General features: G+C 44.7%; 1 protein-coding gene across 3 annotated transcripts in view; it reads left to right on the plus strand.

Moving 5' to 3' along the window:
* The first annotated feature begins 1249 nt into the window (after nucleotides 1-1249).
* Nucleotides 1250-26741, plus strand: part of LOC143767143 (uncharacterized) — a 51512-nt gene continuing 26020 nt past the window's right edge. The window contains exons 1-2 of one of the 3 annotated variants that reach the window (XM_077255177.1): nucleotides 1250-1333; nucleotides 1618-1763. In XM_077255177.1, coding sequence (XP_077111292.1) covers nucleotides 1686-1763 — 78 coding nt within the window. In that variant the 5' untranslated portion in view covers nucleotides 1250-1333; nucleotides 1618-1685. The other 2 variants (XM_077255176.1, XM_077255178.1) reach the window with 2 other exon arrangements.

The following is a 26741-nucleotide window of genomic DNA, read 5'->3' on the forward strand; positions in this document are numbered from 1 at the left end:
CCTGATGGGGAACTTTCATCACCGTTACAAAATGGAGCAACATGCTGGATGTCCGACCGCTGCTCCATTCATTCCCTCTGGGGCTGCCGGAAATGCCGGAAACCAACGAGTGCAGCGTTCACCAACCCCATAGGGAATGAATAGAGCAGCGGGTGCACATGGGAACTGGTGCTTCATTCTAAGGCTATGTGCACACGTAGAATTGACCTCTGCGGATTTTTCCACAGCGGACTTTAGAAATCCGCAGGGAAAAGGCACTGCGTTTTACCTGCGGATTTAGTGCGGATTCCACTGCGGTTTTACACCTGTGGATTCCTATTATGGAGCAGGTGTAAACCGCAGCGGAATCCGCACAAAGAATTGACATGCTGCGGAATGTAACCCGCAGGGTTTCCGCGCATGTGCACTGCAGATTGCGGTTTCCACGGGTTTACATTGTACTGTAAACTCATGGAAAGTTGCTGCGGACCCGCAGCTGCAGATCCGCAGCAAAATCCGCAACGTGTGCACATAGCATAAGGGTACCGTATGAAATCGTTCAGAGTTTCGTCCAGAAAAGTGGGACATTTTTTCTCATCTGTGATCCGTACACGAGTCGCTTTTTACAGCAGCTATTAATGATTTACAGTTTCCCGAGTTACAGAATTTCAATCGATCTGTAAAAAACAGACACTACATTATGGCTCCAGATTTTTTGCGCACTCATAGACATAAATGGGCGAGTGTCATCTGATTTACGGAAGAAACTAGTGCACGCTGCCATTTTTTTCACACGTAGACCCGGTCAGTGAAAAAGGTCACTTATTTGCCCCCATTGAATAACATAGGTCCGAGTCCTGACTGGGTTCTGCACAGATAGCACTGGGACTGAAACTACGTGTGTGAACGAGCCCTAACAAGTATAAAGCGTCCTGTTGAGCCGACCAGTCCGAGTGGCCGGACACCCAGGGATCAATGTTATCATCTATCCTACTGGTGACTTGTTTTCACTAGGCAAACCTTTTACGTGCTGCACTACAATACTTGTGATAGTCCTGGTCTATCTGTAATGGGGTAAGAAGAGGTAATGGCGTCCATCTCCAGCACCTACTGATTATAGATTGTAATTACTGTATAAATATTATCGGCGATGGTTTATCGCTCGACCAGCGAAAAAATCCCGGGGAACCATAGAACTGGGGATACGGCGGAGGATGAAAGTGAGCGCACAAGCAGACTGTGACACGCACGAGGTGGAACGCATGAGGACGCGACAGAGACCGGAAGTGGCCTCGGAACTTCCTGTCGTGAGGAGTTAGAAGAGGCTGATGCTTATCTTCGGTGCTAGTGGCAGGTGAATGAACCGGGCATCCTTCTGAAACGGTGGAATAGGAGCAGGTTGCCCGGTTTACACTAGGTTGCATGATACAGAGTGTCGAGGCTGTATTTTAATACATTTCCAGTGTCATTACTGCCCGTAGCCAGTAGGGGCGCTGTAGGTATTACTTGTCCACAATGGGACACAACACAATGACAAGTTCGTGGCTAAATGATGAGTTTGTAGTATGACATGGTAGACTGTGCCCCGTGGATAACGACTATGATTTCTGCTGTTTTATTCCTGTATGTGATGACCAGGAGGGGAAAGTGCAGAACCCCAAACCATTGGGATCTCCTCCAGTTCTGTGCGGAATCGGGTACTGAGGATGGACAAGGGCGAGACTAACGTAACGGAGCGGGTGCTGCACCTCACCCTGGAGATAATCTACCTGCTGACCGGAGAGGTGAGGGCTTTGGGAATCCAGTGGCATGACGTTACTTTTACCTCTATTAAGGGGTTATTCCTGAAAAAGCAATGTATCCTTAACAGTAGGATGAGGAATAACTTACGGATTGCCTGGGGCCCAACAACAGGGTCCCACAAGAATCCTGAGGTCGGCCCCATCCTGAATATAGCAGAGGTGCTCATGTGCGATCTCGACACCATTCATTGTCTGTTAGGGCAGCCAAGTTCGGCGTTCGGATTTCCAGCAGTCTCATGCACACCTGCACAGCCCTGATCTCAGGATCTTTGGGGGCCCCAGTGGTCAGACCCCGGAACTCTGCAAGTTATAACTTGTGGATAGGCCTTTTTGGAAATAACTCTTAATAATAGAGGAAGATGATAGGTCCTATATTCCCTTACATTGCCTATGTCACATGACCTTCCTGTCATCGCTATTATCCCTCTTATTACCAAGACAGAGTGAATATGACGTGACTTCGAGCATGGGCTGCCATATGAATATTGTTCCGGGGTTCTGTTATTGTGTAATGCCAAAACTTGGCTTTGAATGGGTGCCAGACTTTGGGCCTAGCTGCAATATATGTGAGGAGTGAGTGACTATGATGTTTCTCCTCTAGTCTTCAGTGGCTAACTTTTGTTCGTGTACCATAATTAACTATATATATATATATATATATATATATATATATATATATATATATGTATATATATATATATATATATATATATATATACACTGTGTGCAGAATTATTAGGCAAGTTGTATTTTAGAGGATTATTTTTATTATTGATCAACAACTATGTTCTCAATCAACCCAAAAGACTCAAATATAGAAGCTTAATATTTTAGGAAGTTGGAGTGGTGTTTTTTTTATTTGGCTATCTTAGGAGGATATCTGTTTGTGCTGTTGACTATTACTGTGCAGAAGTATTAGGCAACTTAATAAAAACCAAATATATTTCCATCTCACTTGTTTATTTTCACCAGGTATTTTCACCAATATAACTGCACACAATTTAGAAATAAATATTTCTAACATGGAAAAACAAAACCCCCCCAAAATTAGTGACCAATATAGCCACCTTTCTTTATGATGACACTAACAGCCTTCCATCCATAGATTCTGTCAGTTGCTTGATCTGTTTACGATCAACATTGCGTGCAGCAGCCACCATAGCCTCCCAGACACTGTTCCGAGAGGTGTACTGTTTTCCCTCCCTGTAGATCTCACATTTTATGAGGGACCACAGGTTCTCTATGGGCTTCTGATCAGGTGAACAAGGGGGCCATGTCATTATTTTTTCTTCTTTGAGACCTTTACTGGCCTGCCACGCTGTGGAGTAGTTGGAGGCATGTGATGGAGCATTGTCCTGCATGAAAATCATGTTTTTCTTGAACGATACTGACTTCTTCCTGTACCACTGCTTGAAGAAGTTGTCTTCCAGAAACTGGCAGGAGGTCTGGGAGTTGAGCTTCACTCCATCCTCAACCCAAAAAGGTCCTACAAGTTCATCTTTGATGATACCAGCCCATACTAGTACCCCACCTCCACCTTGCTGGCATCTGAGTCGGAGTGGAGCTCTCTGCCCTTTACTGATCCGGCCTCTGGCCCATTCATCTGGCCCATCAAGAGTCACTCTCATTTCATCAGTCCATAAAACCTTTGAAAAGTCAGTCTTAAGATATTTCTTCGCCCAGTCTTGACGTTTTATCTTATGTTTCTTTTTCAAAGGTGGTCATTTTTCAGCCTTCCTTACCTTGGCCATGTCCCTGAGTATTGCACACCTTTTGCTTTTTGTTACTCCAGTAACGTTGCAGCTCTGAAATATGGCAAAACTGGTGGCAAATGGCATCTTTGCAGCTTCACGCTTGATTTTTCTCAATTCATGGGCAGTTATTTTGCACCTTTTTTGCCCAACACGCTTCTTGCGACTCTGTTGGCTATTTGCCATGAAACGCTTGATTGTTCCGTGATCACGCTTCAATTTCAATTTCAAGACTGCTGCATCCCTCTGCAAGACCTCTCACAATTTTGGACTTTTCAGAGCACGTCAAATCTCTCTTCTGACCCATTTTGCCAAAGGAAAGGAAGTTGCCTAATAATTAAGCACACCTTATATAGGGTTTTGATGTCATTAGACAACACCCCTCCTCATTACAGGGATGCACACCACCTGATTTACTTAACTGGTAGTTGGATCTCAAGTCTGAACAGCTTGGAATAGGACAACATGTAAAAAAAAAAGTATCATGTGATCAAAATACAACTTACCTAATAATTCTGCACACAGTGTATGTATATAAATATATATATATCTCTATCTATCTATCTATCTATCTATATATCTATGCGCAAACATGACTTATATAGTAAAGCTCTTCTTCTTTACACTATCCTTACCCTCATAGAATACGTCAGTGTGAACCTACTACAGCCAGAGAGGACTGTCCAATAAATATCCAAATGATGGAGCAGATCATTCAGACTGCAATCATGCTGCCTTTATCAGAATTCACCCAGCATAATGGCAGCTGTGCCCAGAGGCTCGCATGGCGGGTACAAGCATGGCCTCAGATTGGCTGTTATACATTGGCACACTTGTTTCTACCTGTGTGCAATAGTGCAGCATGCCTTGATGCTCCATACAATAGCATAATGGTAAAAAACAATGTGCAATGTTCCCTACAGCCTTATGGCTAGTCTATAGAGGATGGCTTGTCAACAGACATTGTAAAAAGTATTCGGAAAAAAAACCAACCAACCCCTAATGGGAAATTCCATTTTCATTGACTGATGAAATGCCACTGACTAATTCCACAATATCCTAGTCAGTGCTCTTATGTTCTTTCACTTTACATTCTGATAATTGTTTAAAAATAAGCTATTAACTCTTCTACTTCTCAAAGTGTGGATTTTTTTCCACACCTCCTTAAAAGTTTTGTACAGTATTGTATGTTTTTTTTTTGTTTTTTTTTACAGATTGCTTGGCCATTGTCTTTATTTTTTTGAGCACATAAGCCCTTGCCTTTGTAGATATCATATGACTTTTTCATATTTTGATCTATGTTTTTTTACAGTGCCTTTTGTATCTTTCCTTTGAAACAAGTTGTAGTTGTAACATAAAACCTGCCATTTAATAAACTTGTATGACAGTGGTCACAGCTGTAGATTCCTGATATGAAATTTGCGCAATTCTACCAAAAACTAAATTTCCACTCTTGTATAAGATAAAATAAAGCTTTACTGCATCTACTATTTTCAGAGCAGAATCCTTCCTCTTCATCACACGTCCATTATCGGTGTGCCCATCCAATGTACTGCTATCACTCCTGGAGAGATCAGATGTTCCCCAAGCAATCTCTGCCAATCATTCTGTAGTGAGTTTTAGAGCAGCACAAGACTAAAGGAAATAAAACACAAAAAGGTAACTCGGACACACTGCATGTCCGCTTCTTCCTGGGGCAAGCAGGGCTGTGGAGTCGGTAAGCCACAGTTGCGACTCCGACTCCTGGATTTTATCAGGTTTCGGCTCCGACTCCAGCTCCGACTCCGACTCCGGCTCCTTCATAAATGGCCAATTCGTAACAATAAATTTACTGTTGTAAAATATTAACATCGTGCTTATTCAGTTTCTCACCATCATATAAGTAATCAGACCACTTAGGGCAAAAACTATATTTATTAGAATACAATTAGAATATAGCAAATAACTTTTATAAACTTTTATAAACTCTTGTAAGTAAATATGCAATAAACACTGTTATGCAGTTAATAAGAAGAAATCTATAAATTTGTCCTCAGAAAAAGTATTGCCTCTGTCAGATCCTCCTTCATGGATGCCCTCAAATGTGATCTAATTATTTTGAGAGCAGAGAACAACCTCTCTACACTAACTTGGGTTGGTGGCAAAGCAGTAACCACTCGGGCAACATCTGAGACAATGTCAGGATACAGAGGAATCGCTTGTTGCACTGTTATTTTTGATGAACGGTCAAATTTCTCAATTTCTTTTAGTGCACATGAAATATTCTGCTGAAATGTACTGGCTGTGTTCTTTGATGGGCATGACTCTTCTTCTATGCGGGAACGCTTTGCACGGTCCTTGTGATCCAAATATTTTTCGAAATTAAATTCTTCATCAGTTGATGAGGGTGAAGATGTGGCAGGACGACCAAATTCTTCTTGTTCCTCCTGACTGTTCTGCAACCCTTTCATCCTTACTGCTATTTCAAACAGAGCTTCTTTTCCTTTAGTTAGCTGTTGATCATCTAGATTCTAGAAGAATCCAATGCATTGGGTCTACATAAACAGCTGCCAAAAGAATGTTATTTTGTAATAGTATCTCCTCTCTCCGTTTCATTGATGTAGCAATGCCACTTGCAATTAACCCTCCTCTTTGGGACAGGCGAAACATCAGGTTCTTCCACTCCTTTAAGAAAATACCTGGAGTTAAGTCCTCTGCTTGTAATTTTTTAGTCACTGTAAATGGGTGCTCTAGCAATTTTTCCAGCTCAGTCACCTGATTCCACTGACTTTCATTTAGCGTCAGTTGAGGGTTAGCCATGTCTACAAGAAAGGTTTTCAGTTCAACCAAGCGCTGAATCATTAAGTAAGTACTGCCCCATCGTGTGGCTTGATCAATAATTGCACCTTTTCCAGCACATCTCTTCGAAATTGAGTCAACTTTAGGGGTTCTGGCAACAGTAGCCAATTTTTTCACCTTGCCAATCAGTGCAGCAGCATGTCCTTCTTGCAGACTGTCTCTTATAGCCAGCTGTAGCGTATGCACAACACAGCGCATGTGATGAATGAAAGAATGTATTGACACAGTTTCAACAAGATCATCTAAACTACTGTATCATGTTGCTGTTCATCTGAAGCAACTTCAGTTTGCTCCTCAGTTACAATACTGTGTTCCTCTATTTCAAACATTCTGTGTCTGTGGACCCAGAATGTTCTTCTAGCTGCTGGTCACCATCATTACTCTCATTCATTAGCTTAATGGTACTTATCATATTTGAAGCATTGTCAGTTACGACAGAAAGAACTTGCTCTTTTTTAAGTTCATAATCTTGCAGAACCTTTTCCACCAAGACCTGGAGAAACTCACTGGTGTGATGAGCTTTGGTGTCTTTTACTGCCAATGTCTTGGTAACTATTTCATTTTTGTCACAAACAAATCGGACATTGATGGCATAATAGTTCACTCTGTGACGTGTGCAGGCATCCATTTTAAGAAACAGAAAGCGTCCCTTGAGAGTTTTTTTTTAAGTTTTTCCTTTTGTTTAAAAGCTTCTTTGATTACTAATTTTCTAATTCTCTCTCCAGAGAAACACCAAGCTTGCGGGTCATTTCCCCATTCAGACACATAAAAGCTGGTCGTGAAAATAATGAAATAGGCACACTATCCTTTACAACAAGCTCTATGATCTGTTTTTTAAATTTATCTACTGTCATTGTCACAGTAACTTTGTCACTGACAAAATATCTTGCAACTGATGGCTGCAAAGTTCTCTGCTCCTTTGTTTGGCTGGAAGAGCTGGGCACTGGTTCATTGGTTTGGATGCAGTCTTTCTCATCCACTGCTTTCAGTACTTCTGGATGAAAGCGCTGTAAATGTCTCTTTAGATTAGAACCTCTGGTAGGAGCATTTTTATCTTTGCCTGAATATGCACTCTTGGCTTCACAGCATTTGTTTTCGTCTGGATCATTTGTCATACACTGATAGACATAATGTTTTCTATCTTGAGTGATGGTGAAATGTTCAAATACAGCAGATTTAATGTGACGCTTTGTCAGGACTCTGAACGTTTTTTACCTTTTGTGCATTACTGCCCTTTTCCAAGATGGCGTCTTTGGTCTCATGTGCACTGTGTCTTCCTGCTATAAAACTCCACCCCAGCCTTCAGTCTGTGCTAGAGTATTCTGCCTTGCATCCAGCTCCTGACCTCTGATTACTCCCTGGCTATATACCTGCTCCTGTGAACCTGTGTGGTGATCCTGCTACTCTGCGCTGAGTTCCTGCTGCATACACCAGTTTCCAGTAATCCTCCTTCATCTGCTGCTCGTGTTTACTTCCATCTGCATTTGCTGGACATGTAAGCTGTTTCTGCTCTGCAAAAACCTGAGACTATTAACCAGGCCTCCCTGGTTGAGCTAAGATATGATTTGAACTGCCTTATAAGCTTACACTGTGTTCCAAATTATTATGCAAATAATATTTCCTCATATTTTCTCTAAATTACCTATCTGAATAGCAGTCATTGTTATTTCCCAGTCATCTACTATTCTAGTATAATTGCAATGTTTTGGAACAAACTGCCTATGAAAACAGTATCTTTTAAAAAAAAAATAAACACTCAAAATGCATGTTCCAAATTATTATGCACAGCAGAGTTTTCAACCTTTTTTTTTTTATTTTGAACAAAAAAATGGTCAGTTGTGAAGTTATAAGCATTATCAGCTTATTACAATATGAAATCAAACAGTTTTCAAGTGAAAACTTTATTCTAGGTGATGTTACATTTGCACATAGGACCCCTTGTTCGAAAGAAGCTTCTGAACTCTCTCATCCATTGAATTTGTCAGTTTTTGGATGGTTTCTGGTTGAATTGTTTTGCATGTGGACAGAATACCCTCCCAGAGCTGTTGCTTAGATGTGAACTGCCTCCCGCCATCATAGACACTCCTTTTGATGATGCTCCAGAGGTTCTCAATGGGGTTGAGGTCAGGGGAAGATGGTGGCCACACCATAAGTTTGTCCTCTTTTATGCCGTAGCAGCCAGAGATGCAGATGTGTTTTTTGCAGCATGAGACGGTGCATTATCATGCATGAAAATGATCTTGCTGCGGAAAGCACGGTTCTTCCTCTTGAACCACGGCAGGAAGTGTTGTTTTAGAAACTCCACATAGATTATGGAGTTCATCTTTACCCCTTCAGGGATCATAAAGGGGCCGACAATCTCTCCCCATGATTCCAGCCCAAAACATTACTCCACCTCCTCCTTGTTGGCGCCTTAGCCGTGTTTTCATGGGGTGTCCATCAACCAGCCATCCTCCACTCCATCCATCTGGACCATCGAGCGTTGCACGGAACTCATCGGTGAACAAAACAGTTTGGAAGTCAGTCTTCATGTATCGTTTGGCCCACTGGAGCCGTTTCTGCTTGTGTGCAGTGGATAGAGGTGGTCGACAGGATGGCTTATGCACTTCTGAAGGACCCTGCATCTTGTTGCTTTGGGGACGTTGGAGGCACCAGCAGGTTCAAAAACTTGTCTGCTGCTATGACAAGGCATTTTTGCAGCTGCTCTTTTAACCTTATGCAATTGCCTGTTGGAAAGAGTCTGTTATGACCCCAATGGCAGAGGGTCTCAGAAGTAATTACCAAGTCTGCAAACACAAAAAACCAGCTCATAGGACAGTGGTAACTGGGCTGACCGTATAACTAATCCTAGCACCACAAATAGCAGCAGCCGGGGAACGTGCCTACGTTGGTTCTAGACGTCTCGCGCCAGCCGGAGAACTAACTAACCCTAGAAGGGAAAAGATAGACCTTTCTTGCCTCCAGAGAAAAGACCCCAAAAGTTGGATACAAGCCCACAACAAATAATAACGGTGAGGTAAGAAGAAAAGACAAACGTAAGAAAGAACTAGATATTTAGCAAAGAGAGGCCCACTGACTAATAGCAGAATATAGTAAGATGACTTATACGGTCAGCAAAAACCCTATCAAAATTTCCACGCTGGATATACAAGAACCCCCGAACCGTCTAACGGCCCGGGGGGAGGATACCAGCCCCCTAGAGCTTCCAGCAAAATCAGGAATCACATTTAGTACAAGCTGGACAAATAAATAAGAGCAATGCAAATAACCAAAAAACAAGGAAGCAGGACTTAGCTTAATTTTGCAAGAACCACGACCAGCAGACAGGAGCAAACAGAAAGGAACTGATTACAACGATGCCAGGCACCAGACTGAGAATTCAGGAAGTTTATATAGCAACACCCCTGGACTAACGACCCAGGTGGGTGCCAAACTAGGGAAAGACAATCCCAGAGTCATATCACTAGTGACCACAAGAGGGAGCCAAAAAAGTCTAATTCACAACAGTACCCCCCCTTTAAGGAGGGGTCACCGAACCCTCACCAAGACCACCAGGGCGATCAGGATGAGCAGCGTGAAAGGCACGAACTAAATCGGCCGCATGCACATCAGAGGCAACCACCCAGGAATTATCCTCCTGACCATAGCCCTTCCACTTGACCAGATACTGAAGCCTCCGCCTGGAGAGACGAGAATCCAAAATCTTCTCCACCACGTACTCCAACTCGCCCTCAACCAACACCGGAGCAGGAGGCTCAACAGAAGGAACCACAGGTACAATGTACTGCCGCAACAAAGACCTATGGAACACGTTGTGAATGGCAAACGACACAGGAAGATCCAAGCGAAAAGACACGGGATTAAGGATTTCCAATATCTTGTAAGGACCGATGAAGCGAGGCTTAAATTTAGGAGAGGAGACCTTCATAGGAACAAATCGAGAAGACAGCCATACCAAATCCCCAACACGAAGTCGGGGACCCACACCGCGGCGGCTGTTGGCAAAACGCTGAGCCTTCTCCTGTGACAACTTTAAGTTGTCCACCACATGATTCCAAATCTGCTGCAACCTATCCACCACAGAATCTACCCCAGGACAGTCAGAAGGCTCCACATGTCCCGAGGAAAAACGAGGATGGAAACCAGAGTTGCAGAAAAATGGCGAAACCAAAGTAGCGGAACTAGCCCGATTATTAAGGGCAAATTCAGCCAACGGCAAGAAGGTCACCCAATCATCCTGATCTGCAGAAACAAAACACCTCAAATAAGCCTCCAGAGTCTGATTAGTTCGCTCCGTTTGTCCATTAGTCTGAGGATGAAAGGCAGACGAAAACGACAAATCAATGCCCATCTTAGCACAGAAGGATCGCCAGAACCTGGAAACAAACTGGGATCCTCTGTCAGACACGATATTCTCAGGAATGCCGTGTAAACGAACCACATTCTGAAAGAACAAAGGAACCAGATCGGAAGAGGAAGGCAGCTTAGGCAAAGATACCAAATGGACCATCTTGGAAAAGCGATCACATACCACCCAGATGACAGACATGCCCTGAGACACCGGAAGATCTGAAATGAAATCCATGGAAATGTGTGTCCAAGGCCTCTTCGGGACAGGCAAGGGCAAGAGCAACCCGCTGGCACGAGAACAGCAAGGCTTAGCTCGAGCAAAAGTCCCACAGGACTGCACAAATGACCGCACATCCCGTGACAAAGAAGGCCACCAAAAGGACCTAGCCACCAAATCTCTGGTGCCAAAAATTCCCGGATGCCCTGCCAACACCGAGGAATGAACCTCGGAAATGACTCTGCTGGTCCACTTATCAGGAACAAACAGTCTGTCAGGTGGACAAGAGTCAGGTCTACCAGCCTGAAATCTCTGCAACACACGTCGCAAATCCGGAGAAATGGCTGACAAGATTACTCCCTCTTTGAGAATACCAACAGGTTCTGCGACTCCAGGAGAGTCAGGCACAAAGCTCCTTGAAAGAGCATCAGCCTTCACATTCTTTGAACCTGGTAAATACGAGACCACAAAGTCAAAACGGGAGAAAAACAATGACCAACGGGCCTGTCTAGGATTCAGGCGTTTAGCAGACTCGAGATACATCAGATTTTTGTGATCAGTCATGACCACCACACGATGCTTAGCACCCTCGAGCCAATGACGCCACTCCTCAAATGCCCACTTCATGGCCAACAACTCCCGATTGCCAACATCATAATTCCGCTCAGCGGGCGAAAACTTCCTAGAGAAAAAAGCACATGGTCTCATTACAGAGCAACCAGGGCCTCTCTGCGACAAAACGGCCCCTGCCCCAATCTCAGAAGCATCCACTTCAACCTGAAAGGGAAGTGAGACATCAGGCTGGCACAAAACAGGCGCCGAAGTAAACCGGCGCTTCAACTCTTGGAAAGCTTCCACGGCTGCAGGAGTTAGCAACATCAGAACCTTTCTTGGTCATATCCGTCAAAGGTTTAACAACGCTAGAAAAATTAGCGATAAAACGACGGTAGAAGTTAGCAAAACCCAAGAACTTCTGAAGACTCTTAACTGACGTGGGTTGAGTCCAATCATGAATAGCTCGGACCTTGACTGGGTCCATCTCCACCGCAGAAGGGGAAAAAATAAAACCCAAAAAGGGAACCTTCTGTACTCCAAAGAGACACTTTGAGCCCTTAACGAACAAAGCATTCTCACGCAAAACCTGAAACACCATCCTGACCTGCTCTACATGCGAGTCCCAATCATCAGAAAAAAACAGAATATCATCCAGATAAACAATCATAAATTTATCCAGATACTTCTGGAAAATATCATGCATAAAGGACTGAAACACTGAAGGAGCATTAGAGAGCCCAAAAGGCATCACCAAGTACTCAAAATGACCTTCGGGCGTATTAAATGCAGTTTTCCATTCATCTCCTTGCTTAATGCGCACAAGGTTGTACGCACCACGAAGATCTATCTTGGTGAACCACTTGGCACCTTTAATCCGGGCAAACAAGTCCGACAACAGAGGCAAAGGGTACTGAAATTTAACAGTGATTTTATTCAGAAGCCGATAGTCAATACAAGGTCTCAAAGATCCGTCCTTCTTGGCCACAAAAAAGAATCCCGCACCAAGAGGGGAAGAGGATGGACGGATATGCCCCTTCTCCAGAGATTCCTTGATATACGAACGAATTGCGGTATGCTCAGGTACAGACAGATTAAATAATCTTCCCTTAGGAAATTTACTACCTGGAATCAAATCTATAGCGCAGTCACAGTCCCTATGAGGAGGGAGAGCACTGGACCTGGACTCGCTGAATACATCCTGATAATCAGACAAATACTCAGGAACTTCCGAAGGAGTAGAGGAAGCAATAGACACCGGGGGGGAATCACCATGAATTCCCTGACAGCCCCAACTTGACACAGACATTGCCTTCCAATCCAAGACTGGATTATGGGTCTGTAACCATGGCAGACCCAAAACGACCAAATCATGCATTTTATGCAGCACAAGAAAACGAATCACCTCCCGATGTTCAGGAGTCATGCACATGGTTACCTGTGTCCAAAACTGCGGTTTATTTTCCGCCAATGGCGTAGCATCAATACCTCTAAGAGGGATAGGATTTACCAACGGCTCAAGAACAAAACCACAGCGCTTGGCAAATGACAGATCCATAAGACTCAGGGCAGCACCTGAATCCACAAACGCCATAACAGGGTAGGAGGACAATGAGCAAATTAAAGTCACAGACAAAATAAATTTAGGTTGCAAATTACCAATGGCGACAGGACTAACAACCCTTGTTAGGCGTTTAGAGCATGCTGATATAACATGTAGAATCACCACAGTAAAAACACAACCCATTCTGACGTCTATGATTTTTCCGTTAATTTCTAGTCTGAATTCTACCACATTGCATTAAATCAGGTGTTTGTTCAGACAACACCACCAGAGGATTAGCGGCTTTGCGCTCCCGCAAACGCCGGTCAATTTGAATAGCCAGCGCCATGGAATCATTCAGACTTGTAGGAATGGAGAAACCCACCATCACATTCTTAATGGCTTCTGAAAGGCCATTTCTGAAATTAGCGGCCAGAGCACACTCATTCGACTGAGTAAGCACGGACCATTTCCGAAATTTTTGGCAATACACTTCAGCTTCATCCTGGCCCTGAGAAATAGCCAGCAAGGCTTTTTCTGCCTGAATTTCAAGATTGGGTTCCTCGTAAAGCAATCCGAGCGCCAGAAAAAACGCATCAATATTTGCCAATGCCGGATCTCCTGGCGCTAGCGAGAAAGCCCAATCCTGAGGGTCGCCCCGCAAAAAAGAGATAACAATTTTAACTTGCTGAGCTGAGTCTCCAGATGAACGGGGTCTCAGAGACAGAAACAATTTACAATTATTCCTGAAATTCCTAAACTTAAATCGGTCTCCAGAGAACAGTTCAGGAATAGGTATTTTAGGTTCAGACATAGGACTACTAGTAACAAAATCTTGTATGCCCTGCACACGAGCAGCAAGCTGATCTACACTTGTAATCAAGGTCTGGACATTCATGTCTGCAGCAAGCACAAGCCACTCAGAGGTAAAGGGGAGGAAGAAAGGAAAAGAAAAAAAAAAAAAAAAAACCTCAGAATTTCCTTTCTTATTATCCCACTTCTGCAATGCATTAAACATTCAACTTTGGCCTGGCATACAGTTATGACCCCAATGGCAGAGGGTCTCAGAAGAAATTACCAAGTCTGCAAACACAAAAAACCAGCTCATAGGACAGTGGTAACTGGGCTGACCGTATAACTAATCCTAGCACCACAAATAGCAGCAGCCGGGAAACGTGCCTACGTTGGTTCTAGACGTCTCGCGCCAGCCGGAGAACTAACTAACCCTAGAAGGGAAAAGATAGACCTTTCTTGCCTCCAGAGAAAAGACCCCAAAAGTTGGATACAAGCCCACAACAAATAATAACGGTGAGGTAAGAAGAAAAGACAAACGTAAGAAAGAACTAGATATTTAGCAAAGAGAGGCCCACTGACTAATATCAGAATATAGTAAGATGACTTATACGGTCAGCAAAAACCCTATCAAAATTTCCACGCTGGATATACAAGAACCCCCGAACCGTCTAACGGCCCGGGGGGAGGATACCAGCCCCCTTGAGCTTCCAGCAAAATCAGGAATCACATTTAGTACAAGCTGGACAAATAAATAAGAGCAATGCAAATAACCAAAAAACAAGGAAGCAGGACTTAGCTTAATTTTGCAAGAACCACGACCAGCAGACAGGAGCAAACAGAAAGGAACTGATTACAACGATGCCAGGCACCAGACTGAGAATTCAGGAAGTTTATATAGCAACACCCCTGGACTAACGACCCAGGTGGGTGCCAAACTAGGGAAAGACAATCCCAGAGTCATATCACTAGTGACCACAAGAGGGAGCCAAAAAAGTCTAATTCACAACAAGAGTCCTCAATTTTTCCTTATCAGCACGCACACGTGTGTACTGGGAATGAGCTACATACTTCTTGATTGTGCGATGATCACGATGAAGTGTCTTGGCAATGTTGATTGTAGTCATGCATTGACCTAAATACTCCACAATTTGTTGCTTCTCAGCAGCCGACACATCCTTTTTCTTTCCCATTTTGGCAAAAAATGTAGGCTGCTTAATAATGTGGAACAGCCTTCTTAAGTAGTCTTGCCTTTATTTGGACACACCTGCGAAACTAATTAGCACAGGTATCTGCAATTCCTTTCAGTGATATAAAGAGCCCAGACACACATCACCATCAATGAGTTTAAATGACAAACAAAAAAATTCTAACCTTATCACTCTTAAACTCTTTGTGCATAATAATTTGGAACACAGTGTATCTATCTGTTTGGACTAAGGCAAGGATTGATTCGTGTCAAGTATCCTCAAGAATAACTGTGCTTCATAGACTTTCTGCTTGATTGCATTTTCCTCTGAAGTTTCCTATAGACTGCTAAGCTGCATTTAATATTTACACCAAGTGTTGTGGACTTGAGTTTCTCTCTGCACCTGTTTGAATCACCGTGTGATAATATAGACTTTACCACTTATAAAACTGTGTCCTGTAGTTGTCTTGTTCCACGCAAAGAGTCTCCTGAGTTATCCCCTATAATTATTACAGGATACTCTAGCAATAAAAAAAGGAGACTGCTGGAACAATGAGGCTATGTGCACACGTCAGGATTTTGTCAGGCTTTTTCATCAGGTTTTGTAGCCAAAACCAGGAGTGGGTGATAAATGCAGAAGTGGTGCATATGTTTCTATTATACTTTTCCTCTATTTGTTCCACTCCTGGTTTTGGCTACAAATCCTGAGGAAAAATCCTGACAAAATCCTGACAAAATCCTGACGTGTGCACATAGCCTGACTGCAGAGAACAGATTAGAGCAGGTGTTTTCCATAATTAGATCACTGCAGAAAGATGTGGAAGGTCTGCAAAATAAGTTTGGAAGCTTTGAACACAATCAACAAGTGTTTGGACAAACTTTGCAGGACTTAAGCAACCGCATGGCAGCCCAGGAAAACAAACTTGCTGGCATAGATGTTGTGAATTAGACTTTTTGGCTCCCTCTTGTGGTTACTAGTGATATGACTCTGGGATTGTCTTCCCTCAGTTTGGCACCCACCTGGGTCGTTAGTCCAGGGGTGTTGCTATATAGGCTTCCTGGATCCTTAGTCCAGGGCCTGGCATCGTTGTAATCAGATCCTTTCTGTTTGCTCCTGTCTGATGGTCCTGGTTCGTGCATAATTAAGCTAAGTCCTGCTTCTTTGTTTTTTGGTTATTTGCTTTGCTCTTATTTTTGGTCCAGCTTGTACTAAATGTGATTCCTGACTTTGCTGGAAGCTCTAGGGGGCTGGTGTTCTCCCCCCGGGCCGTTAGACGGTTCGGGGGTTCTTGAATATCCAGCGTGGATATTTTGATAGGGTTTTTGCTGACCATATAAGTCATCTTACTATATTCTGCTATTAGCTAGTGGGCCTCTCTTTGCTAAATACCTAGCTCATTCTTACGTTTGTCTTTTCCTCTTACCTCACCGTTATTATTTGTTGGGGGCTTGTATCCAACTTTTGGGGTCTTTTCTCTGGGGGCAAGAAAGGTCTTTCTTTTCCCTTCTAGGGTTAGTTAGTTCTCCGGCTGGCGCGAGACGTCTAGAACCAACGTAGGCACGTTCCCCGGCTGCTGCTATTTGTGGTGCTAGGATTAGATATATATCGTCAGCTCAGTTACCACTGCCCTATGAGCTGGTTTTTTGTGTTTGCAGACTTAGTAATTATTTCTGAGACCCTCTGCCATTGGGGTCATAACACATAGAGTCCCAGTATGGATGGGCTTTTCAGGACATAAGCACGCAAATAGCTGCACAAGCGACTTTACCCTCTGGGCAACCGCCACCAGCTAGCCCACCTAAGTTGCCCCTATTCAGATTTAATGGTGATCGCGACAAATTTTGTGGCTTTGTGAATCAATGTATGCTATATTTTGATGTGCATGCTGACCGTTTTCCTACTGATAGATCTAAAGTATTGTGTGTAATAATGCTACTGACCTCACGAGCGCTCGCCTGGGCGAATCCGATGATTTGAGTCTCGTGACCCACGGTTAAATAACTTGGATAATTTCTTGGCCGCTATGTCATTAATGTTTGATGACCCTAATCGCCGTGCAACCGCTGAATCTGCTTTGTTGTCTTTACGCCAGGCTAAACGTTCTCTTATTGAGTATGCCACTGAATTCAGGAGATTAGCTGTAGATACTAATTGGGATAGTTATGCACAATTGACTATTTTTAAAAGGGGTCTGTCTAGTATTATAAAAGATGAACTAGCTCACTCTGAGTCACCACAAGAGCTAGAGACATTTATACAGCATTGTGTGCGCATAGACATTCGCCTTACTGAGCGTAGGCAGGAGAAATTTGCTGCATATAACCATATTTCTAACTTTTCCCTTCCTTCCAAAGAGCCTGCAGGTAAAACCTCTAGGGAGGTGGAGGAGGTGCCCATGCAAATTGATTCCGTTCAGAGGCGCGAGATCAATGAGCGCCGGGAGCATCGCCTTCGTGAAAGTCTATGTTTCTACTGCGGCCAGTCTGACCACTTCTTGAACAATTGTCCTAAGTGTGCTAGACGGCCTAACAAGGTGCTAGCAGAAGTAGGGGAGTATGACAACTGTGATGATGAATCTGACATCTCTGAATGTAGCCTGCCTTTAAACGCTGTATTCCATTCACTTTCTATGACTTCACCCCCCAAAGAGCTGAAGGAGAAGAACTCTCACTGTTCTCTCCCTGTTAAGATCCTGTGTTCAGGACAGTGGATTTCCAGTGCAGCTATGATTGACTCAGGTGCAGGTGGAAATGTCATGGATATCGCATTTGCCAAGGAACATGGTATTGAAATTCAGCAAAGAGCCTCTCCAATTACCATGGAAACAGTGGATGGGTCACCTTTAATCTCTGGGCCTGTGGATCAGGAGACCGTACTGTTATGATCCCAGTGGTAGAGGATCTCTGGAATTCCGGGAAGGACAACAAAAACAAAAGAACTGCTCTAGGGAGGTGGAAACTGGGCTAACCGCATAACTGATCCTAACACAACAACTAGAAGCAGCCGGTGAACGTGCCTACGTTGATTCTAGATGTCTCGAGCCAGCCGGAGAACTAACTACCCCTAGAGGGAAAATAAGACCTCACTTGCCTCCAGAGAAATTGAACCCCAAAGATATAGAAAGCCCCCAACAAATAATAACGGTGAGGCAAGAGGAAAACACAAACGTAGAGATGAACTAGATTCAGCAAAGTGAGGCCCACTAGTCTAGATAGGCAGAAAATAGATAGTGAACTATGCGGTCAGCAGAAAACCCTGCAAAAACATCCACGCTGAATATTTCAAAAACCCCCACACCGACTGACGGTGCGGAGGGAGAATATCAGCACCCTAGAGCTTCCAGCGAGCTAGAAAATCACATATAAAGCAAGCTGGACAAAAACACTGAAAAATGCAAAAGATCCAAAGTATTCAAAACGGACTTAGCTTTTCTTGCATGAGACAGACGAAAAGGAATCAGGAGGAGACCTTATAGGACTGGATACAACGATGCCAGGCAAGAGACTGAGTCCAGAGGAGACCTAAATAGGGAACACCCGCTGCTTAATGACACAGCTGGAGCCTAGGCCTGCAACAAGACATGCCTAACACAATACCGTTAGTGACCACCAGAGGGAGCCCAGAAACACAGTTCACAACAGTACCCCCCCCTTGAGGAGGGGTCACCGAACCCTCACTAAGACCCCCAGGGCGATCAGGATGAGCAGCGTGAAAGGCATGAACCAAATCAGCCGCATGAACATCAGAGGCGACAACCCAGGAATTATCCTCCTGACCATAGCCTTTCCACTTAACTAAATACTGAAGTCTCCGTCTAGAAATACGAGAATCCAAAATCTTCTCCACCACGTACTCCAACTCGCCCTCAACCAAAACCGGGGCAGGAGGCTCAACAGCAGGAACCATAGGCACCACGTACCGCCGCAACAAGGACCTATGGAACACATTATGAATAGCAAATGACGCTGGAAGGTCCAAGCGAAAAGACACCGGGTTAAGGATTTCCAAAATCTTATAAGGACCGATAAAGCGAGGCTTGAACTTAGGAGAGGAGACCTTCAAAGGAACATGCCGAGAAGACAACCAAACCAAATCCCCAACACGAAGTCGGGGACCCACACCGCGGCGGCGGTTGGCAAAACGCTGGGCCTTCTCTTGTGACAATTTCAAATTGTCCACCACATGGTTCCAAATCCGCTGCAACCTATCCACCACAGAATCAACCCCAGGACAGTCAGAAGGTTCAACCTGGCCCGAGGAGAAACGAGGATGAAAACCAGAGTTGCAGAAAAAGGGTGAAACCAAAGTGGCAGAACTAGCCCGATTATTAAGGGCAAACTCGGCCAGTGGCAAAAAGGTAACCCAGTCGTCCTGATCAGCAGAAACAAAACATCTTAAATAAGTCTCCAACGTCTGATTAGTTCGCTCGGTCTGGCCATTAGTCTGAGGATGAAAAGCCGACGAAAAAGACAAATCAATACCCATCTTAGCACAAAAGGATCGCCAGAATCTGGACACAAACTGGGATCCTCTGTCAGACACAATATTCTCAGGGATGCCGTGCAAACGAACCACATTCTGAAAGAACAAAGGAACCAAATCAGAGGAGGAAGGCAACTTAGGCAAGGGCACCAAATGGACCATTTTAGAAAAACGATCGCACACCACCCAGATGACAGACATCTTCCGAGATACCGGAAGATCCGAAATGAAATCCATGGAAATGTGCGTCCAAGGCCTCTTCGGGATAGGCAAGGGCAAAAGCAACCCGCTGGCACGAGAACAGCAAGGCTTAGCCCGAGCAGAAATCCCACAGGACTGCACAAAAGAACGCACATCCCGCGACAAGGAAGGCCACCAAAAGGACCTAGCCACCAAATCTCTGGTACCGAAAATCCCAGGATGCCCCGCCAACACCGAAGAATGTTCCATGCACCGGCCTCCCCTCAGCTAAAGATACAGTGAACTTGGTTATACAGAATGTCTTTCGGTTGAAGGGGTTCCGGATGAGATCATCTCTGACCGTGGAGTACAGTTCATTTCAAGATTCTGGAAGGGGTTTTGCTCTGCACTCAATATTAATGTCTGTCTCTCTTCCGCTTACCATCCCCAGACAAATGGTCAGACTGGGCATACCAACCAGACGCTGGAACAATATCTAAGATGCTAGGTCAGCCATCTCCAGGATGATTGGTTGGAGTTGCTGCCGTTAGCCGAATTTTCATATAATAATTCTCAGAGCGCCTCCACTAAATTTACACCTTTCTTTGCCAATCTGGGTTATCATCCGTGTATTTTACCTAGGTCTCCAATTAATTCTCCGGTTCCGGCAGTGGAGGAAAGGCTGACTGCGATGAGACAAAATCTGGAGGTTCTGAAGGAATCCCTGACCACAGCTCAAGAACATTATAAGAGATCGGCTGATAGATTCCGTAAACCTGCACCCATGTTCAAGGTAGGAGATTCCGTGTGGTTAGCAACTAAGAATCTGAAGTTAAACGTTCCTTCACAAAAACTTGGACAGAAATTCATTGGCCCTTTCAAGATCAACGGTATTGTGAGCTCTGTGGCCTGCCGGCTGAAGCTGCCTAGGACTATGAAGGTACACCCAGTTTTTCATGTATCTTTATTAAAGCCTGTATCTCCTAATACTTTCCAGGGACGTGTTGTGCCACCTCCGCAGCCTGTGGTGATTGATGGGCAAGAACAATTTGTGGTGGAGGAAATTATTGATTCCAGGATTCGCAGGAATCGGCTCCAATATCTGATAAGATGGCAGGGATATCCCCCTGAGGAAGACTCTTGGGAACCTGTGGAAAACATCAATGCCCAACAGAAGATTTCTCGTTTTCATCAGAGATTCCCTGAGAAACCAGGTGCAGGATCTTCCTGAGGCCGCTTCTAAGGAGGGAGTAATGTCAGCACTCTGAACATTTTTTACCTTTTGTGCATTACTGCCCTTTTCCAAGATGGCGTCTTTGGTCTCATGTGCACTGTGTCTTCCTGCTATAAAACTCCACCCCAGCCTTCAGTCTGTGCTAGACTATTCTGCCTTGCATCCAGCTCCTCTCCTCTGATTACTCCCTGGCTATATACCTGCTCCTGTGAACCTGTGTGGTGATCCTGCTACTCTGCTCTGAGTTCCTGCTGCATACACCAGTTTCCAGTAATCCTCCTTCATCTGCTGCTCGTGTTTACTTCCATCTGCATTTGCTGGACATGTAAGCTGTTCCTGCTCTGCAATAACCTGAGACTATTAACCAGGCATCCCTGGTTGAGCTAAGATATGATTTGAACTGCCTTATAAGCTTATCTATCTGTGTTTGGACTAAGACAAGGATTTATTCGTGTCAAGAATCCTCAAGAATAACTGTGCTTCATAGACTTTCTGCTTGATTGCATTTTCCTCTGAAGTTTCCTATAGACTGCTAAGCTGCGTTTAATATTTAAACCAAGTGTTGTGGACTTGAGTTTCTCTCTGCACCTGTTTGAATCACCGTGTGATAATATAGACTTTACCACTTATAAAACTGTCCTGTAGTTGTCTTGTTCCACGCAAAGAGTCTCCTGAGTTATCCCCTATAATTATTACACGCTTCTTTGACATTCTCAGGTTTTTAATTCTGCATCACAATCCAAATGACAGTTGTTTTTCCTAAAAATAATTGTACAAAATTATTGCCAGGTCGTACGTCGTACAACTGATATAGTGGTCAGTAATACTGTTATTCCTCATGTACTCACAGTTAACTGATGCAAAGTTTCTTGAAAGGATAATACTTCTTACAGTCTTCCTCTTCTGAGTAGCAGCTGTGAGATGCTTGGAAGACGCACACCTAGTAAACATCTAGTCTAGAGGAGGAGCTTTACTACTAAGAATTTGCAACACATTTTCACTTTTAGTTTCATACATTGTAAGTAGGGGGGTTGGGGCAGAATTAGGTTAACCAAGTATAAGATTAGATAAGGGCAGTGGAGAACAGTGACACACAAGAAGTAAGAAATGTCTCTATCTCCAGCAGAACTGTTTATCACTGTTGTTCATAGTTTGATAGAACATATATATTTGAGTAACATTTATAATATTCATATGACAGTTCAATTATGAAATATTAACCCCTTCCCGACTTATGACGCATACGCTGCATCATGAACGTCGGTGCCAATCCGACCTGTGACGCAGCGTATGCGTCATGGAGGGTTCGCGTCCCTGCAGATCGGGTGAAAGGGTTAACGCCAATTTCACCCGATCTGCAGGGACAGGGGGAGTTGTACTTTAGCCCAGGGGGGGTGGCTTTGCCCCCACGTGGCTACGATCGCTCTGATTGGCTGTTGAAAGTGCAACAGCCAATCAGAGCAATTTGCAATATTTCACCTATGAAAATGGTGAAATATTGCAATCCAGCCATGGCCGATGCTGCAATATCATTGGCCATGGCTGGAAATCCATATCTGCACCCCCCCACCGCCACCGATCTTCTCCCCAGTCCTCCGTTCTGTCCCGTACTCCCCTCCGTCCGCCTGTCCGCTCCCCCGTCCTCCTGTCCGCTCCCCCGTGCTCCGATCCACCCCCCCCCCCCTGTGCTCCGATCCACCCCCCCCTCATACTTACCGATCCTCCCGGAGTCCGTCCGTCTTCTCCCTGGGCGCCGCCATCTTCCAAAATGGCGGGCGCATGCGTAGTGCGCCCGCCGAATCGGCCGGCCGGCAGATTCATTCCATGAACATTTTGATCACTGTGATAAAACCTATCACAGTGATCAAAATAAAAAAAATAGTAAATGAACCCCCCCTTTATCACCTCCATAGGTAGGGACAATAATAAAATAAAGAAAATATATTTTTTTTCCACTAGGGTTAGAACTAGGGTTAGAACTAGGGGTAGGGTTAGGGGTAGGGGTAGGGTTAGAACTAGGGTTAGCGTTAGAATTAGGCTATGTGCACACGGTGTGGATTTGGCTGCGGATCCGCAGCGGATTGGCCATGTAAACCTATGGAAAACCAAATCCGCTGTGCCCATGGTGCGGAAAATACCGCGCGGAAATGCTGCGTTGTATTTTCCGCAGCATGTCAATTCTTTGTGCGGATTTCGCAGCGTTTTACAACTGTTCCTCAATAGGAATCCGCAGGTGAAATCCGCATAAAAACACTGGAAATCCGCGGTAAATCCGCAGGTAAAACGCAGTGCCTTTTACCTGCGGATTTTTCAAAAATGGTGCGGAAAAATCTCACACGAATCCGCAACGTGGGCACATAGCCTTAGGGTTGGAATTAGAGTTAGGGTTGGAATTAAGGCTAGGGTTGGAAATAGGGTTAAGAATAGGCTTGTGGTTAAGGTTATGGTTAGGGTTAGGGGTGTGTTGGGTTAAAGTTGTGGTTAGGGTTGGGATTAGGGTTAGGGTTGGGATTAGGGTTAGGGTTGTGGTTAGGGGTGTGTTGGGGTTAGGGTTGTGATTAGGGTTATGGCTAGAGTTGGGATTAGGGTTAGGGGTGTGTTGGGGTTAGTGTTGGAGTTAGAATTGAGGGGTTTCCACTGTTTAGGCACATCAGGGGTCTCCAAACGCAACATGGCGCCACCATTGATTCCAGCCAATCTTGCATTCAAAAAGTCAAATGGTGCTCCCTACCAGCATACTCAGGACAAACTGGGCAACAATTATTGGGGTCCAATTTCTCCTGTTACCCTTGTGAAAATAAAAAATTGCTTGCTAAAACATAATTTTAGAGGAATGAAAAATTATTTTTTATTTTCACGGCTCTGCGTTATAAACTTCTGTGAAGCACTTGGGGGTTCAAAGTGCTCACCACATATTTAGATAAGTTCCTTGGGGGGGTCTAGTTTCCAAAATGGGGTCACTTGTTGAGGGTTTCTACTGTTTAGGCACATCAGGGGCTCTGCAAATGCAACGTGACACCCGCAGACCATTCCATCAAAATCTGCATTTCAAAACGTCACTGCTTCCCTTCCGAGCCCCGATGTGTGCCCAAACAGTGGTTTACCCCCACATATGGGGTACCAGCGTACTCAGGACAAACTGGACAACAACTATTGGGGTCCAATTTCTCCTGTTACTCTTGCGAAAATAAAAAATTGCTTGCTAAAACACAATTTTTGAGGAATGAAAAATTATTTTTTATTTTCACGGCTCTGCGTTGTAAATTTCTATGAAGCACTTGGGGGTTCTAAGTGCTCACTACACATCTAGATAAGTTCCTTGGGGGGTCTAGTTTCCAAAATGGGGTCACTTGTGGGGGGTTTCTACTGTTTAGGCACATCAGGGGCTCTGCAAATGGAATGTGACGCCCGCTGTTATGACCCCAATGGCAGAGGGTCTCAGAAATAATTACTAAGTCTGCAAACACAAAAAACCAGCTCATAGGGCAGTGGTAACTGAGCGACCATATATCTAATCCTAGCACCACAAATAGCAGCAGCCGGGGAACGTGCCTACGTTGGTTCTAGACGTCTCGCGCCAGCCGGAGAACTAACTAACCCTAGAAGGGAAAAGAAAGACCTTTCTTGCCTCCAGAGGAAAGACCCCAAAAGTTGGATACAAGCCCCCAACAAATAATAACGGTGAGGTAAGAGGAAAAGACAAACGTAAGAATGAGCTAGGTATTTAGCAAAGAGAGGCCCACTAGCTAATAGCAGAATATAGTAAGATGACTTATATGGTCAGCAAAAACCCTATCAAAATATCCACGCTGGATATTCAAGAACCCCCGAACCGTCTAACGGCCCGTGGGGAGAACACCAGCCCCCTAGAGCTTCCAGCAAAGTCAGGAATCACATTTAGTACAAGCTGGACAAAAGTAAGAGCAAAGCAAATAACCAAAAAACAAAGAAGCAGGACTTAGCTTAATTTTGCACGAACAAGGAGCAGCAGACAGGAGCAAACAGAAAGGATCTGATTACAACGATGCCAGGCACTGGACTAAGGATCCAGGAAGTTTATATAGCAACACCCCTGGACTAACGACCCAGGTGGGTGCCAAACTGAGGAAAGATAATCCCAGAGTCATATCACTAGTAACCACAAGAGGGAGCCAAAAAGTCTAATTCACAACAGTACCCCCCCCCCCCTTAAGGAGCGGTCACCGAACCCTCACCAAGACCACCAGGGCGATCAGGATGAGCAGCGTGAAAGGCACGAACTAAATCGGTCGCATGCACATCAGAAGCAACCACCCAGGAATTATCCTCCTGACCATAGCCCTTCCACTTGACCAGATACTGAAGCCTCCGTCTGGAGAGACGAGAATCCAAGATCTTCGCCACCACGTACTCCAACTCGCCCTCAACCAACACCGGAGCAGGAGGCTCAACAGAAGGAACCACAGGTACAACGTACCGCCGCAACAAAGACCTATGGAACACGTTGTGAATGGCAAACGACACCGGAAGATCCAAGCGAAAGGACACAGGATTAAGGATTTCCAATATCTTGTAAGGACCGATGAAGCGAGGCTTAAATTTAGGAGAGGAGACCTTCATAGGAACAAATCGAGAAGACAGCCATACCAAATCCCCAACACGAAGTCGGGGACCCACACCGCGGCGGCTGTTGGCAAAACGCTGAGCCTTCTCCTGTGACAACTTTAAGTTGTCCACCACATGATTCCAGATCTGCTGCAACCTATCCACCACAGAATCTACCCCAGGACAGTCAGAAGGCTCCACATGTCCCGAGGAAAAACGAGGATGGAAACCAGAGTTGCAGAAAAATGGCGAAACCAAAGTAGCGGAACTAGCCCGATTATTAAGGGCAAACTCAGCCAACGGCAAGAAGGTCACCCAATCATCCTGATCTGCCGAAACAAAACACCTCAAATAAGCCTCCAGAGTCTGATTAGTTCGCTCCGTTTGTCCATTAGTCTGAGGATGAAAGGCAGACGAAAACGACAAATCAATGCCCATCCTAGCACAAAAGGATCGCCAGAACCTGGAAACAAACTGGGATCCTCTGTCAGACACAATATTCTCAGGAATGCCGTGTAAACGAACCACATTCTGAAAGAACACAGGAACCAGATCGGAAGAGGAAGGCAGCTTAGGCAAAGGCACCAAATGGACCATTTTAGAAAAGCGATCACATACCACCCAGATGACAGACATGCCCTGAGACACCGGGAGATCCGAAATGAAATCCATGGAAATGTGTGTCCAAGGCCTCTTCGGGACAGGCAAGGGCAAGAGCAACCCGCTGGCACGAGAACAGCAAGGCTTAGCTCGAGCACAAGTCCCACAGGACTGCACAAACGACCGCACATCCCGTGACAAGGAAGGCCACCAAAAGGACCTAGCCACCAGATCTCTGGTGCCAAAAATTTCCGGATGCCCTGCCAACACCGAGGAATGAACCTCGGAAATGACTCTGCTGGTCCACTTATCAGGAACAAACAGTCTGTCAGGTGGACAAGAGTCAGGTCTACCAGCCTGAAATCTCTGCAACACACGTCGCAAATCAGGAGAAATGGCCGACAAGATAATTCCCTCTTTAAGAATACCAACTGGTTCTGCGACTTCAGGAGAGTCAGGCACAAAGCTCCTTGAAAGAGCATCAGCCTTCACATTCTTTGAACCTGGTAAATACGAGACCACAAAGTCAAAACGGGAGAAAAACAATGACCAGCGGGCCTGTCTAGGATTCAGGCATTTAGCAGACTCGAGATACATCAAATTTTTGTGATCAGTCAAGACCACCACACGATGCTTAGCACCCTCGA

Source organism: Ranitomeya variabilis, chromosome 4 (assembly GCF_051348905.1).
Source record: "Ranitomeya variabilis isolate aRanVar5 chromosome 4, aRanVar5.hap1, whole genome shotgun sequence".
In the NCBI taxonomy this organism is placed as follows: Eukaryota; Metazoa; Chordata; class Amphibia; order Anura; family Dendrobatidae; genus Ranitomeya; species Ranitomeya variabilis.